Source organism: Lichenostomus cassidix, chromosome 7 (genome assembly GCF_008360975.1).
Source record: "Lichenostomus cassidix isolate B80296 chromosome 7, HeHo_3.0, whole genome shotgun sequence".
Lineage (NCBI taxonomy): Eukaryota > Metazoa > Chordata > Aves > Passeriformes > Meliphagidae > Lichenostomus > Lichenostomus cassidix.
The window spans coordinates 11,811,926-11,828,221 of NC_139488.1; the positions used below are offsets into that span (position 1 = coordinate 11,811,926).

The 16,296-nt window shown below is 40.2% G+C and overlaps 1 protein-coding gene across 5 annotated transcripts in view; it reads left to right on the forward strand.

The window, feature by feature from the left end:
* PLEKHM3 (pleckstrin homology domain containing M3) overlaps positions 1-13,985 on the forward strand; it is an 86,398-nt gene extending 72,413 nt beyond the window's left edge. For all 5 annotated transcript variants that reach the window (XM_085066194.1, XM_085066196.1, XM_085066195.1 and 2 more), the window contains one exon: positions 11,529-13,985. In XM_085066194.1, coding sequence (XP_084922320.1) covers positions 11,529-11,706 — 178 coding nt within the window. In that variant the 3' untranslated portion in view covers positions 11,707-13,985. The remainder of the gene's footprint in view (positions 1-11,528) is intronic.
* Positions 13,986-16,296: the final 2,311 nt, after the last annotated feature.

The window sequence follows — 16,296 nt, forward strand, 5'->3', positions numbered from 1 at the left end:
AACCAAAGCAGACTTGGCAACACAGCAGTGTTACTACTCTTTTTTAATAGTGTCTTGGATTTTGAATAAAGGGGATATACTTTTTTTTCACCCTTTACAGAAAGGCAGTATATCTGAAAGCACAGCATTCCTCCACAGATAAGTATTTTTTTGGCTGTTTCAAATACAGTCATTGTAATTTGTTCTCCTAAGTGTTCATTTGAAAGGGGGGGAAAAAAATCAAGGATCCACCTTTGAAAACAATCAAGACCAGCCTGTTAAAAGGGTTTGTTAAGAATCTGGTTCCCTTGTGTGCACAAAGATGTTAAATTGCAAGTAACCAAGCACTACTCTTAAAGGAATTTTCAGTCTGTTCTGAGTTTCAAAGATTGTTTGCGCATTGTTTTCCCCAAGTCTTATTCTAAAAAATGTATTGACAAAGCAGTGGATACAAGCTAAACAAGGTGTGCAGCTGAGCTCTATAAACAGCTTTTAAGAAGGTATCTAGAGTGCATGGTGAGATAGGCTGAGTTAAAAAGGAAGGCTAAGGTGGCATAAAACATGTCTGTTGAGACTGTATAAAAGGTGATTGAAGATATTCCCAAAAGATTAATGAGAACATGAAAGAACATTGGGGAAGACAGGTTTACTTTAAAATTTGATTTGTCTGGGGGATTTTTGGTCACAAAAACATTATTGGTTGTAAATTGTTTCCCCAGCCCTTCAGCCAAAATCAGACATACCTTGCAATTACAGCATTTTAAACCTTCTGGAATCAAATAGAATTTGATTTCAGCAGCTCAAGGCAACAGAAGCTGCTCTAGCTCCTGTTTTTATGTGAATTAGAAGCCAGAAAGGACTTTTGTTCATGTTTCACAAATGGTAACTTGTGGTTGATGTCATGCCAAAGACAGCGGTCTTTGTTAATGGTTTTAATTAAAACACTATCAGCATGAAAGGTTATCCAGTATTTCTCTTTCATATTTTGTCATTCTGCTTACTCCTATTGTGTTCTGTATAACTAAACCTTGTTTTTATCCTCAGCATTTTCCATTTCCCTTTCTAGTTAGTTTTCTCATCTCATGACTACCCATGCATCTATATGGAACTAACCAGATTATTTCAGTTGCGTATTTTTGCTCTGGAAGCAAATTATGCCAACAGAGGAGCTTGTATGTTTTACTGTGCAGCTCCATCAGCTCCAAAACAGTGAAGGAGAAGACCAGGTGGAGGGGTTTTGTGTTTGTTTCCATCTCTTGAAGGTGACAGAGGTTTCTCAAGTGGGTGTACTGACCACAACAAAAACAAGTGTAAGGTGAGGAGGCTAGTTAGAAGTAGGGAGGTGTACAGAGTAACTTGTGGCAAATGGAATGACAAGTCCTGAAAGGTTCATGTGAAGACTTGCAATTATACCTGAAAATTCTGATAACGTGTTCAGCTTTCCATGTCAGTTAAGTGTCAGAGTTGCGAGTAAGCAGCTCAGATTTGTGATTTAGTTGTACTATTCTGAATCCACGTTGTACAGTGAGAATTGAATACAATTCCCTTTACTCCATCCCAGTTTTCTGGAATTGCTACCTACCGCATAGTATTCATACTTTGTACACTGTACGTCAGAGTTAAGGAAGAAAGAGCTGCTGAACTCTGAAGACCATGTTTTTCTTTTTGCATTTGAATGATGTTTGTTCACTTTTGAGCATGCTATTTACCAGCAAACTGGGCTCTTAGGTTAGAAATATTCAATAGTGGGTGCATGACATCTTTTGCAGACTTAAGCTCTTTGCTGCATGTTTGAAAAATGAAGCCTGCTTTTGTGTGTGTGTGTATGTATATATGTATGTCTGTGTTGAGCTGACATTTGATTTTTTGGCTACCTCCTTGACCTTACTTGCTCTTTGGAGAGAAGAGTGACAGATGTCAGAGTGGCCATTACAATTTCAAGGTGGTCCTCAGTTGGCTGTTAACTTTGCATCCTCATGGTCTCTTAGGTCAGTTTTGAGATGAAGAGATTATTTCTCTCTAAAATATTCTCAGCAGTTTCTGGCGCAGTCTTCAGCAGGAATTTATGAAGGATGAGTATTCTTTAGATAGATACAGCTGAGAGAAAAAGAGGGCCCCTCTTGAGGGCTGGAGTTTCTCTTTGGTCTGGTTATTTGCTTGAGAGTCATTTTTGTCAGTCCTTGGGCAAACAGAGTGAATACCTGGGTTATGCACTCCTCAGGGTTTGAATACACATATATTACATACCCTTCTCTCACTAATCAGTGTGACACATTCCTTTGTTGGCAAACGGTTCCAAAACAAACACAATCAGTTCACTTAATTAGCGGGTCTGTGGGCTGTGCTTGGCAGGCTCTTTACATCCTGTTCAACAATACAGTGCAACAGTTTGCTGCCTTGAATGTCAGGGTGGGCTCACAAAGTCATAAGCTTTCTAATGATATGTCCTTTTTCTGGCTTTTCTTGGGAGGTGGCCATTCTGCACAGATCTTAACGAAAGCTGTGATTCAGTAGTTAATTCTTTAAAATTGTCCCATCTTTTTGAGGCTTCTTCCAGTTAGTTGGGTTCTTCTGTCCCTCATTTCCCTCTTCTATGTGTTACCTGTATTTATATAATACTTAATCAGGGTTCTTTCAAAATTTCACAACTTCACCATGTTTTTGAAGGCCTTTAAATCATGACAGGTATTTTTAAAGCCTCTTGAATTAATTGAACATTTCATGGACCAAATTTCCAGCTAATGTAAACTCTCACAGCTCCGCTTGTGCTGGAGCTCCGGCAACTTAAACAAACTGAGCATCTACATTGTGTTTTATTTCTCGGCCTACATTTGTCCCAGGCTTAAATTTAGTGAGTAAACATATAAAATTATAATATTTTATATTTACAAGTGTTGTGCAATGACTTTAGGTACCTTTAGCTGTAAATTGGCTTGTTAGAGTTATCCTTGCCTATTAGTTAGCAAGCAGGCACTTCCCCTCAAGTTGCTCTGATATTGCTTGTTCTTCACTAATGTGGGGAAAAGTTTTTGTTTCTTTCCCCTAAAATTAAGAAAAACCCTAACAACCAAACAACAAAAGTGAACTCTGTGTAATGTTGTCTATAATAGTGGCTGTATTTGTTTTATAACTTAGAATAATTTTAAACAATTTTAAAGTCTTAAGGAATACTGAGATTACCTTTGGAATTAAAATAGAATTCATTAAAATGTGTTTTCTGTTCCATCAGATAACTATTCAATTATGGTTATGAATTAGATTATTTTATGTTACCCAGTTAATAAAGTTTTGTTACTGCCTGAGTGTCATCATCCTAGTGACTACATTCACAGGCAATTAAATTAGTTGGTTTTTGCTGGTAAAGTTATTTGCTTGGTTAAGAACAATTTAGTCCATTCCTTGCCTTTTATGTGCTGACTGTAGATGTCTGTGAACCATGGAGACTTGCTCTTTTGTGTTCCTATTAATTTATCAAGGCTAAACTATTTTCACTTTGCTAAGTTAATTTGTTCTACCGATCAGTTAAGACATGTAGACCTTTTAAGATACAAACCAGAAGACCTAAGTTTAAAATAGACGTGCCACAGAACAGGCTTGACTATATCAACCAGCTTGGATGCCTCCATAATCTTTGGCCACCATCCTGATAAGACCTGTGAATGTATTTTGCACATAGTGACAAGTCTTAACTAAAGGCTCTGGGGCTGTGCACACCGAAGTCTTTGCAAGGTTACAGCTTACTGTGTTATGGATGCTGTGCCACTGGACAAATGCAACTTTGAGCATTTGGGAGAATGTTAAAGATGGATGTTAGGTGGAGAGACTGAAATAGTGTACAGCATTTGCAAGAAATACCTTGGCACAGGTCAAAGGCATCACTCAAAGTACATAATTTTCCCTCTTGATTGGTTTGTCTTACACTAGAAAGTCTTTCCCCAAGCCCAGCTCACCTGAGTTTTGCTAGTAGTTTAGTACCTAATTTTTGAAGGAGCTTAGCTTATCAGATGCTGATAGTTGGTTCAAAGCACTCTGAAGTGATCTGCTCAGCACTTTCTTTGAGGAAATGTAGGCACCTAAGTAGATGTTAAATTCTGTTGGTAATTTAATTTCACCTGAATCTGTCAAAACCCATAAAAATCTTCTGGCCCTGATTGTCTCATTTTTGTTTGTGCAGGGTAGCACAGTAGTGTTTTCTGGAATATGTAAAAAGAAAACTATAAAATATACTGTCTTTTTCATTAAGTATTGTCTTCTGCAACTGAGTTAGCTTTAGAGGTTGGCTTTATTTGCCTCATGTCAGAGTGGTTTTTAACTAGAATGTTCAGCCTAAAGGCAGATACTTATTTCAGGTAGGAAAGTCTCTGCAGCATTTCCTTGTGCTCTTCCCTGCTGGCTGGACATGGCAACCATCTTGCTTACAGTTTCTATTTTGCAGCTGCTTTGCTGTGTCTTCTTCCTCACTCTAGATATTTCCAACCTGCCAGTAAAGACCTTTTAATTATTTCTCCTTCTTTCTCGTGCAACATACACTTCTCTGTCTCCCAAATATGGTTCCTTATAGCTTTTCACTTGCTTTTTAGCCCATTAAAGCCAGCACTGTCAACACTTAAGTGCTCAGAAATTCCAAGATTGCCTTAGGAATTTGCTGTTTATATATTTACATTTACATATTTACTTTACTTCTTTAAATGTAAAGTTTCTGTTTTCCATCTTGGATCCAGGTAGGCATGTCTTCAACCTTAATGCAGAGTTGTGAAGTCCAGCTGCCTTTGACTTTTTCTTTTACTAAAAGCAAAATCCTGGCTTAGTCGTAGGATTTTTAGACTTGAGACTTACAGAAAAATGCAAAGTAACAGAGTCAAATTATAATAGATGAGGGCAATATGTTAATATTACTGTTAACAGTATTGCCAGACTGCTTTTAGATCTTCAACCCCCATTTTGTGAATACAGTTTGTTGATAACAGGAGAGGTGGAGGGGGGCAGTTCGTGGTGTGGCAGCTGCAGAGGCAGAGGATATGTGCCTGAGCAATGTAAACACCTGAATCTCTGTGGCATTTCAGCCTCTCCAGTAATGGATCCATCATGTGTAGGGCTTCTCTGTGTTCCAAAGTAACTCAGCTCCACTGATTAAAGTGTAATCTTATGAGTTTCAGATTAAAAGTTTCAATACTGATTTTAGTGTCCCTTTACTGATTTCTTATGAACTGCTGTTTACAGGTCACGTTACTTGGCTTGGGATATCTCTGAACTTAAATTGCTGAGCACAGTACTAAGGCCAGCAGTCAGTCCTTAGTTCTCCTGCTTGGATGCAAGTATGGAAATATATGTAGATAATATGGCATAAATCTTTGAACCCATAGCTGGGAAGAAGCTGAGGACACACTTCCCTCCTTAATCAGCAGTGACATGGCTCTGCGAAGAGGCTTGGGAGCTGCAGGATCCCATTGCTCCTGCTTTACCCTGCTGCAATTACCATCCAGGGTGGTATGTCAGCCTGTGCACACCACTATGGGAGGAGAGCAGGTGGTTAAATCAAGCTGTTCTTGTCCAGCCCTTGCCCTTAGCGTGTTGTTCTGTGAGCAACCAAAATGAAGTCCTGCTCTGCCATTTCTCTGGATGTAGCAACTGAGGAGTTGACACTGAAGTTCCCTTCCACCAGAGCAGCACTGGTGATTTTCCCTCCCCTCCAGTGAGCTGCCCACTTTTCTCCTCAGTTGTGAGGCTTTGATATCTCTGACCACTTTGCATGTCTGTTGCATGCAGTTGACCTTGGCAGTGGATGCTGGCATGACAGAATGAGGGACATGAGATGGTACAGATGAGAGCCAGGACAGGGGTTTATTCACTCATCCTCCCTGCTGCCTGGAGTGCTTCTTCAGCATCTCAGTCTGTTGAGTAAAAAGGGAACAGACCCTGGACCAGCAGTTTTCATGCTGGAACATCGGGTAGTGTGTCATTTGGTCATCCTGGGGTGGCATTACTAGAGCAGCAGGGGTGGTGTTATTCACAGACACCACGTCAGGCTGTGTTTAGGTTGGTCCCTGCAGCTGTTCTGGAGCTGCAAGCCAAGGGTGCTGTACTTAGGGAGTCCCATCAGTGTGAGCTGGTGGTCACTGTACACCCCTTGCTGGCTGCCCTCTCTCACCAGCTCACCCCTCTGTGCTGCTTCCCCCAGCACATGAGCTGCTTTCTGGTGTTTCTGTACCCTCTGGGGTCAGCCCAGGACCCAGTCAGGCCATTATGAATGAGGAGTGTCTTCAGGCTCTGCTGGCCTATCAAGGGTGACCCACCTTCAGGTGTAGGAAAGTGAAGACTGTGATTGTGCTTTGAATCGCAGCTGGTTCCCTGAACACTGAATTAATCATTTAGAGTGAATTCCAGATATGTAATAACTTGAGGGACTGGGTAGTGGACTCTTTTTTTTTTTTTCTTCTTTTTTTTTCCAGAGGCAAAGTTTTCAAAACCAAGTCTGAAGTATTAACAGTTTTTAAGTACAGTATATAAAAAAACCCCATAGCCATGTCTAGTAAAGAGCATGTGTCTGTCATACAAGGCATTACAACTCCTTGCAGGGACAAATCAATGTCATATTAATGCCAACTTTGTTCCATTCATTTACTATGTGGGCATCCCTCCCTAGGCAGGCTCCTTGCATTGGTTCCTAGGCAACTAGAATAATATTGCTGCACGTGTGTGTCAGGCATTGATTGCCTTTGGGGCTTTTTTTGTGTTGTAAGTGAACACAGGCTAGTCCTTTTTCCTTTCCTTTGTGTTCTGCTAAAGGCTGTGAGAGTTTTGAAGGGCCCGTCTGTGATATTCACAGCTGAGCAATTCAGAAATACTTACAGACAAGCACATGTGCATAGTGTGAAATGGTGATCATGCTGGAATCCCTAGGCAAGGCTCACATCAGCTAGTGTGGGTTGCTCTTTGGGGTTTTTTAACAGCCAAGTTACAGGTGGTTTGGTGTTTTGGATATTTGGTGAATGTTTAGCATCATCTAAGGAAAACATAATGAATAACCTCATTTAATGCTGCTTTTACTCTGCATGGAGGGAAAGAAGAAACTGAAGAGTTTAGTCAGTAAGGAGTTCAGCCCTAAATCAAATCCTTGGTGAAATTCGTTTCAAGGGATTACTCGCTTGACCAAATGCGTGCAAGGTCTGCCACAAAAGAAATGAGTTTTTAAAATGAAAAAATGAAAGCTAATGTATAAAATCTCAAAAGGAAGGGTGGTGGGTGAATGTGGCACTGCAGTGAGACAGGGGAGCTCTTTGCCCCTCTCAGCTCTGCTTAGAGCCCCTGGCTGACCTTGAGCAAGCCAGTTCACCTCTTGCTTCCTGTCATGAGGTGGGAATGGTGGTACATCTGGTAGAGCCAGGCAGGTACAGCCCATGTGATGGGGCTGAAGGTATCCTAATAAACCTTGTTGGTTCAGCTTCATCCCAACACAGTCACACTGGTAAGTCCGTCAACCAGCAAGGTTCCTAGGAGACAAAAAGCCTCTTTCAAATGACATCCTGAGCCTGTTGATCCTCTCTACTTTATTTTGTCTGTTTAAGGTGAAAGGTCTTTGAGGCCTCCTTGAGTTGTACCCCCACTTTGGACACCTTATCCTGATCATGCGCGCTTAATGGTGGTGCAGTACAGAGGAGAAATATGAGCATAATCAATTGGTTGTGCAGCATCCAGAATTACTTGAGCCATAATCCTGTGGAAAAATAGGTGTGAAGCATGAAAAGAACATGCCGGAATTTACAATTGACCAAATATTGATGTGTTTCAAATGCCCAGACTTAATGGGAGATACTAACATCGGCATTTCCTCAGCATACAAGGAATTATTATATGCTTTTAATGCAGAAAGGCTTTTCTTTTGTAACTAGTAATGATAATAATAAGAGCATTATAATGCCTGTCTGGCTGTGGAGAGCTTTGCCCTTTCTCTTACACTTTCCAGTGCAATATTTCCAGTGCAGAAATTATTTAAAGATTGAATAGTTCTCTGCATTTTTTGTACTCTGTACTAGTAAAACATCCTTAAAACATAAAACATCCCCTAAAGTCTCAACAGAAATTGAGTTAGGTCAGGAAAGAGGAGAAAAAAGAGAAAACACCAAAATAGAGAGGAAGCTATTTCAGCTGCCTTCTAAGAAGACTGCATGTCTGTGCGAAAACAACATGCAATGTTCACTAAGTCTTCAAACACTGTTTGAAAAAGATGCTATTAATGTGCAGTGTCACAATATCATTCATTAAATAAGGAAACATGAAAGGCCTGTATGGCTATGGGCTCATCAGCTTATTATCAGTGGTGAATAGCATTCTCACAAAGAATGAAGGGACTTTTTGGCCTCTAGACAAAGAATAAGTCAGGATACAGAAATAGCACCTGAACGGTGAATTACCTGTGACAACAACAAGGGTTAAGGGAAAGATAAGTAAGTGTAGTGAACTGTTAAGTGAGCCTTTTATTGGCTACAAAATATATTTTATTTCTCCAGAGAAATAAAATAATTTTAATATACTGAGGCTTGAAAACAACAGTTAAAAAAAAAAACCACATGAAATTCACATGTGGAGATAAAATTAGATCTCAAGATTAACTAGGAAGCAATCTGTTTGTAATATTCTAAAAAGGAATATAATCTTGATGGAGTTTTTTATATCACTGGTGAACTTCTCACAATAAGGTTAGAAATGGTCAACCAGTTGGCATTCCAGGGACAGTTAAGATTGTATTTGATATGATGAAAAGCTGTATTGGTGGCTTGGGGTAGTATAGCTTCACCATGTTAAAAAGGAGTAACTTGCCTTTTGCACAAAGGCAGAGCAAGATCAGCTTTGTCTCCTGCCCTGGTGACTGACTTTCTTTGTCAGTGAGGGGGATACAAGCATGCAGTGAAGGCTGATGCAGGTGTCCTCCCTGCTTGTTCCTGTGGAGAGCTAGTGGCAGCTTTGTTCTCCAACTCAGAGCACCCTTCCTCCAGACTGCTGCTTTGTTGTCATCTGCAACCCTTGGCTGGGCTCAGCCTTCACCAGAGAAGGCAGAAAATAGGTCTTCAGAGCAGCACTCAGAGGTAGGAGCACTAGAATGGACCGAGGATGACAGCAGTGGGTGCCAGTGCAGTGACTGTGAGATGGGGGCTGTGTGCTCTGCCTCTGCTTAGTGCCTGACAGTGTGGGCTCTTGGGCAGAACTTCAGCTACTGCACCACCTCTAATGAATAACAGCTCAGAAAGCTTTTCTCTCTGTTTTGATTCTGTGCGATAGGAAAAAAGTTGGTTAGTCTTTTCCACTGAGCTTATTTCTGAAAAATTAATTCATATTAATTTGAACACCATTAGTCTTTGTTTGCTCTGCTGATGGCCTTTGACTTGAGAGAGCAGGTGTGCTGGCTCCTCTCTCATCCTGCTCAATCCATTTCAGCAGCAATTTCTGATAGGTTTTGTCATTTCCACACATGCTGTAGAGAATACTGGGCTAGCATGAGGAGTGGCAATGCAAGAGCACAAAATTACACTCCTCATCAATCATTACCCTCTAGCAACTTCCAGAGCACTGTAAACTGCTGACTAACAAGGGAGAATTAGCTTGATAAAATCACCATTAGTGTCAGTTCAGAGTGGTGTAAAGTTTTAAAGACACTGCTGTCTTCTGTCTCTTCTTTGCCCATTAGTGTGTCTGTTTGTGGAGATCCCAACCCAGCAAAGCACGTAAGCACACTTAATGGAAGGCAGATCAGTAATCCCAAAGAAATCACTGGGATATGAGTCCTAAGCATGTGTTCATGTGCTTCAGTGGATAAGGGCAATAACACACACTCTCTGAGCATGGAAATTGTAAATAACTCTGTGTGAGCCAGTTTCTTGATTCAAAACCAGATTTAGACTCTGTAGCTGGACTGAGAAATACAACAGTCAAGTTTTACTACAAGAGAGTGTGGAAGCCAGTAGATACACTGCTTTATATACTTAGTATCTTTCACCTTTTCTTACTCATATTTGAGATTTATCAGTTTATGCGAGCTAGAAATGTGCCTCCTTAAATCTCTGCATAGCCTTCTCAAAGCTCTGCAGTTACTAAAATTTAGGCCATGTGTGGACCCATGCATGAAACTTCAAGTGCAGCCAGACCAGGAACAGTTTTTTAAAGTTACAGGTGAGATACAGCTAATATAGCTAACAGGTTTTGTTAGCTTATGGACTTCTCTCACTTTTGTCAGATAACGTGTAAAATACTGCAGTTGTTCTTATGGCTTCTCACTTTTTGGCAGTTTCTTTCTTCGTGTTTTCAATTGTTTGTCACAGTCTTGAGGACAAGAACCTTATTTCTATGAAAAATAGGTTCAAAGCAAAGCAACAAAAAAGCCCACTAAAGTTATAACAATGGACGCTTGGATTCTTATATAGTCATTTGACTACAATAACTACAAGAAAGGAAAAAAAGTGTAAGGCATTTCAAGATGTCCTACAGAATCATCAGGGGTGACCACCACCCCTTATTTGTGTTTCAGGATTGCTCTGAAGTTTGATGTTCTGTTGCTTTTATTATTTTATTATCCAACTGAAATCTAAAACTTTTTACTTCTGACAGTCCTCCTTTTATTTTTTGCTTTGGTTACAAAGCTGTAGCTACTTAACTCATCACTACAGATAGTTATTTGCATTGAAAGGCTGAGAATGTCCAACTGTTTAGTTGTAGCCCACTCAGGATTGCCAGATGTTTCATTGCTTGACAGCCATCTGGAACTGGGGCTTGATCTGCTGTGACATTAAGTTCATTGCCTCACAGTGCCCCAAAAGTAAGCCAGTCATGTTGTTTGAGCAGTTGATTTGTTTGAAGTCTTAATGTCACAGTTAAGAACAGAATGCCAGAAGCATGCATAGCTCAATGTGTTGATCGATTGATCAACATAGATCAGTTGTGTTGATCTAATCCAATCTTCCACAGGACATAGAGCAGACAATATCACCTACCTCTGTTTCATTTTTTACTTTGTGAAATGACAGCTTCTCCTGCTGTTGAACTGGACCATTCTTTACTCTTTCCAAAACAGCTGACCAGTGGAGCTTCAATGAGGACTATGTCGGATCAAGGCTGTTGCGAATCACAGGATCTGCAAATGCTGAAATACACCTTATGGGAAAATAATATTGGTACTCCTTATTTACAAGCCAAAGCAAGACTTGTCTTTCATAAAACAAAGTTGATGTTTTTTCAGTGATAGACCTGAATACTAGTTACTAAGAAGATAAGTATTAATCCTTCTAAAAATTTGTCTGTGAAGCATAAGCGCTGGTACAGATTCTCAGCAACTGCAAAATGGATGCAAGTCAGCTTATTTTAGTGGTCCTGAGTAGCTTTACACCAGCAGAGGTGTAGGCATACCAGTGTCTTTTGCAATGCCACTCTTATGAAGCATAACACGCTTTAGCTCCCAGAATGGTGTCAAGGAATACCTACTGCCCGCAGCCCATGTGAAGCCCATTGCATGCTCTGGTCCTGTTTTGTGATTCAATTTTGACACTAATTTGTGTTTGCAGGTGTGAAAGCTGTGGTGCTGTCTTCCACTCCGAGTGCAAAGTGAAGGCTGTGCCATGCCCCAGGTGTGTGCGTAAAGAATTGCAGAAGAAGCAGAAATCCTTCTGGAGGCAACTGAATATGGACGAGAACTTCGAAGAGTCTTGCAACATGTTTGAATTGTCATATCAGAACACATGAGTTCCTTAAGGCAGTGGCCAGCCTGAAGAGAATCCCTCTCCCAGCTGCCAGCTCAAGCAAATTCTCAGCTTAGACAGGCAGAAATTTTTGTGAAAAATATTACCTGACCTTCTTCATCTGTGAATAAGAGCTGCTAAATTGGCCATAAAGCCTTGTTGGCATTGAAATAGCAATGGCTAAACTGTATTGAAGTCCAGCCGTTAGCTCTCTTACAAAATGTGGTTTGCGTCAAATGCTTTAGGTCTAGCTAATTAAGTACCCAGCTCTTTTCCACCTCTGGGGAAGACTTTATCTCAAGGCAGAAAATATTTGCTGCCATGACTGCATTATTTTTTATGTTGTTCATTTAGACTTGATGAATCATTTATTTATTTATGTGAATTATTTATTCATTAGTAGCCTTGGCAGAAGTTCTGGTGAGGCTTTTCACAGAACCCAGTAGAACAGGAATTATTTTAAATCCACTGTCTCCTTCTGATATGGACACGTGGTTCCATTTCCTTATGTTTTCAGAGAACTATTTTAAAGGATCCGTACATGTACATTTTACAGGATCTCCTTGCCAAGGGAAGAAAAGGATCTCCCATCAAAGCTTATTCAGGGTGCTTACAATCATAAGATGCAGATTCCTTCAGTTATGTTTATATATTTATAACCACCCCAGTGAACTATTCCATATTCAGATAAGCATGGGACTTGCTACTCTTTTTATTCAGGCTGGGAATATCAGTTAAGGTCTGTCACTGAAGTCCATTGAGATTTATGCTGGTTACTCTTGATTTGTGGGAGGCTATGTCCTTGTCTGTAGTAACATGATATTGGTTCTTCTCCTTGCAGTCTGAAAGTTTAAGGCATTTTAAGTGTCCACATTGGTTTTCTTTTTATTTCATGTTTACTTTAAATGTTTTTCTAACCTGAACCTGTTAAACTGATAGTCAGGAAAGTGGTCTTGCCCATTTTAGTTAGAAAATACCTCCAAAATTGTGAAACACTAGTTTGCTGTTTTCATATGCAACTTCTGTCCTGCATTCTCTTTGAGCTCCGAGGCATTTTATAGTTCTGTAATGACTTCTGTGGTGGAGAGTGAAGTTCCTTGAGCTATGATTCTGCTCTACACACCTGGAACACAGGGAAGTATTAAATACAGTGAATTATTTTGTAAAGGAAAGTACATGATGGATTTAGCTGGGGAGGTGTGTGTCATTACTGGCAGTATGTTTAATTCATTGCGAGTTCACCTCCAATGAGCAGTTAGATTGTCTTCCCCCCATTTCACATTCCTAACTCTTTTCCACACCCTGCAGTGATATGTGTATTACATACATATGAAAACATTCATATCTATATATATATATATACACACACACACATCTATATACAGAAAGCAAATATGGCTTCAGGAGAATAAAGCCACTTGCATGTGTATTTTTCCTCCTCTTGCATAGGTTTGTGAAAATATGGAATACTGATTTTTGCTTCCTATATAATCTGCAGACTGTTGTATTCAAGGCAGAAAGCAGTTTTGATCGTTGAAGCATCTCACTAATTGCTGAAGTATTTTAAATAAAAGAACAGGGTACGTCATGCTTACATTAAAAGGTAAAATGTTACGAGTTGCCTTGTACTGCAATATAAGTGGTTACCTTTTCCAGCTGCCAGTTAAAGAAAAAGTAGCTAAATCTGAGCTTTCTCAAATTTGAGTGCAACTACTATATATATATATATATATATATATATATAAGCATGTTTATATCTGTATACATTGGACAACCAGTGCCTTTCTTTTCCAGAAATCCTTCTTTCAGTGGGATTCTTTAGAAGGAAGTGAGGGTTTTTCCATGTTCTTGGCAAAGTGCTGTAGGGATTCCCATACTTAATAAACCTGGTGAATCATGCACCTTTGTCACTAAAATTAATACTTCCCCTACACAGTGGTGTCTGTCTCAGCTCACTGTTCCTCATGTGAAATGAGTTGCTTTTGGCTATCACCCTTAAAGGTATAATGTTCCTTGCAAATCCATTCCCATGCAAAGAATTCCCTGTGTGTTCAGAAATGCAAACACTGGGGAAGTATTGTGGAATTAGTCAGGCAAACAGGAACTGCACTGGTACTGGCTGAATAAACAGAACGCTCCCATGTTTTTCAGCTTGTGTCACTACAATTACTCTTGTGGCAAAGCCAGTAGCTCTGAAACTGTCAGAATCTGGCAGGTACTATTTTGAATTATCTGTAGACATAATGTTAGGTCATTAAAGAAGAAATGGTGGTGGTTTTCATATCATCATGCTCTGGTATTTGTGATACCTCACAGTGCTGGTTTGTGTCCAGCTCAGTTTAGAGAAGGCTGCTCATGTGCACTGTCAAAAACCATATGGAGTCAAGGAATCAAGGTTCAGATATTGCAAACTATTGGTTTCTTTGGCAGATGTCCTGTCTCCAAAGTGCCGGTCATGTGGGTGGTTAGATACTGGAATTGAATTCTGGAATAACAACATAGACAGCATTGGAATTGCTCTGGGTTCATACAGGTATTACAGGACAATTTCTTTGCTAACAGAGATTTACAACATAAAAGGAGTATGATGTTGGCAAAACTGCTGGAATTAGTCATGGGTCTGAAACCACTGCCATTACCAATGACATAGAGCAAAAGCATGTTATGATATTCTGTCAGTGCCCAGAGCTTTATGCAAAAGGATACTGTACAATACAGATCATGTTATTTGCTTTAAAATACAATGTTGTTGTAAACAACAGTAGACATTCATTTTTACTTTGGAAAAATGATACAGCTTCACAGTAGCTATAGGAGCAGGCTGTAATGTGGAAGATTATGTCCTCTCAGGGATGCCTAGCTCCTATCCAAAAATAGTTATTCCTTATGAATGGGTAAGATAAATATTCTGTCACCAATTTTTGTAAGCATAGTGAAAAGCTTAATCCTGCCCTCAGTTGATTTTCTTGCAGGAGCCATCTACAAGCAGGAGCCTCACCCTGGGGTTCTGCAGGTGGTTTGGGTTTCAGACAGCACCGCACCCTTGCATGGTTGTCTCTGCTGTACTAACAGTGCTCTGTGCTGGTCCCCACTGCTATTCTCTGCCCATTCTCCAGCCCACAGCCTGGACGTGGCTCTGCTCTGCAGACTTCTGGATGAGCATCAGCTGGTAAAGTTCCTGGGGTCTTTGCAGATTGCATGACTCTGCCTGCACACCCCTTCCCTCCCCCCCGCTGAAATTATGTATTAGTACCTCCAGTCTTGTCCTACCCAAGCATGAAATAAATTTGAACAATGCCATTTTATTGTGAATCAATAATAAAATATGCTGTTTGTTTCCTTCAAAGAGAAGATGCTTTCATAGCTGACTGAGAAGGAATTGATCTGTAATCCAGTTACTGCTTTTGCTTTGTACAGAATTTATCAGTGTAGAAACAGGATGCTTCACTGCAGTGGACTATGACTCCATGCTCTACAGGTACTTACAGTCGTTAGTCTGAGATTATTTTAATCTAGGACATTGTAGAGATCCTTATGCAAGTCTCTTTTCCTCTTTACCCTGACCATCTACCTTTCCTTTAATGGGAAGGTGGGCCTACCTAGGGGATGCAAACTGTAGCTCTCTTTGTATTATCAATCTATAAAAAGATAAATTTGTATTTCTTGTCTAGGAATCCTATTCCCTTTTTTTGTCTTATGTGGTGGAAAATGATGGCTTCATGATGTGACAAAATATCCTGGCTGGCACATAACAATATGAGCTCACTGCTGGGATTGATAGGAATTGGCAGGTGTGAGGGAAGATACTTTTTGGTAAGGAACTTAGTTTTCCACATTACTCCACAGGCTCTGATGGCCCTGTTAGGAGTGAATCATCAGGGTACCTCTAGAGCTCCTCTTGTCAAGGCTTCTCTTATTATTAGGATAGTGTGTGTATTGTAATGGATTGATGATAATGTCCTGAAAGATTTTTTAAAAGAGCAAAGGATGTCTGTTTACAATGAAATGGGGAAGCTGCCCAGTTGAATTTTGCTTTTTCCCCTGTAGCAACAGAAGCCACCAAGTTTCCTAGGCTTCCCAAGGTCACTGCATGGATTGCAGCTGACTGTTGATCTGTATAAAAGAAATTAATAGAATAGTCATCATAGTCTTCTCATTTTTTTTTCTACTGCTCAGCTGCAAGCCAGTCTCCCCTCTTTCTCTCTCACTGTCCCTGTCCTTACTCACAGTACTGAGCCTATAGCCAGACTTGGAGCTTCATAGCTCATTGTGCTGCTTTTGAACCAGTTGAGTCCAAGCATTCTCTCCTTCGTAATTTGCCTTCCAATTTTCCCTTCCCAGTAGGAGTGCCTTACAGTACTGTATATTAGCATCTCTCTTCCTGTTTTTGGATTTCCTGATTGCATCTGCTGTTTAACTTGTAGACTTAAACTGAAACTCTCCTGTGGCTGTGCCTGCTCTTTTGCAGGGGCAGCTGAGTAAATTGGTGTGCTTGTTCTGCCCTCATGAAGTGAGTTCTACAGGCTGCATATACCAGCTCTGAAGACACCAAGCTGTGTGGGAACTCCTCACTTTTGCTCATTTTGGTGCCTTA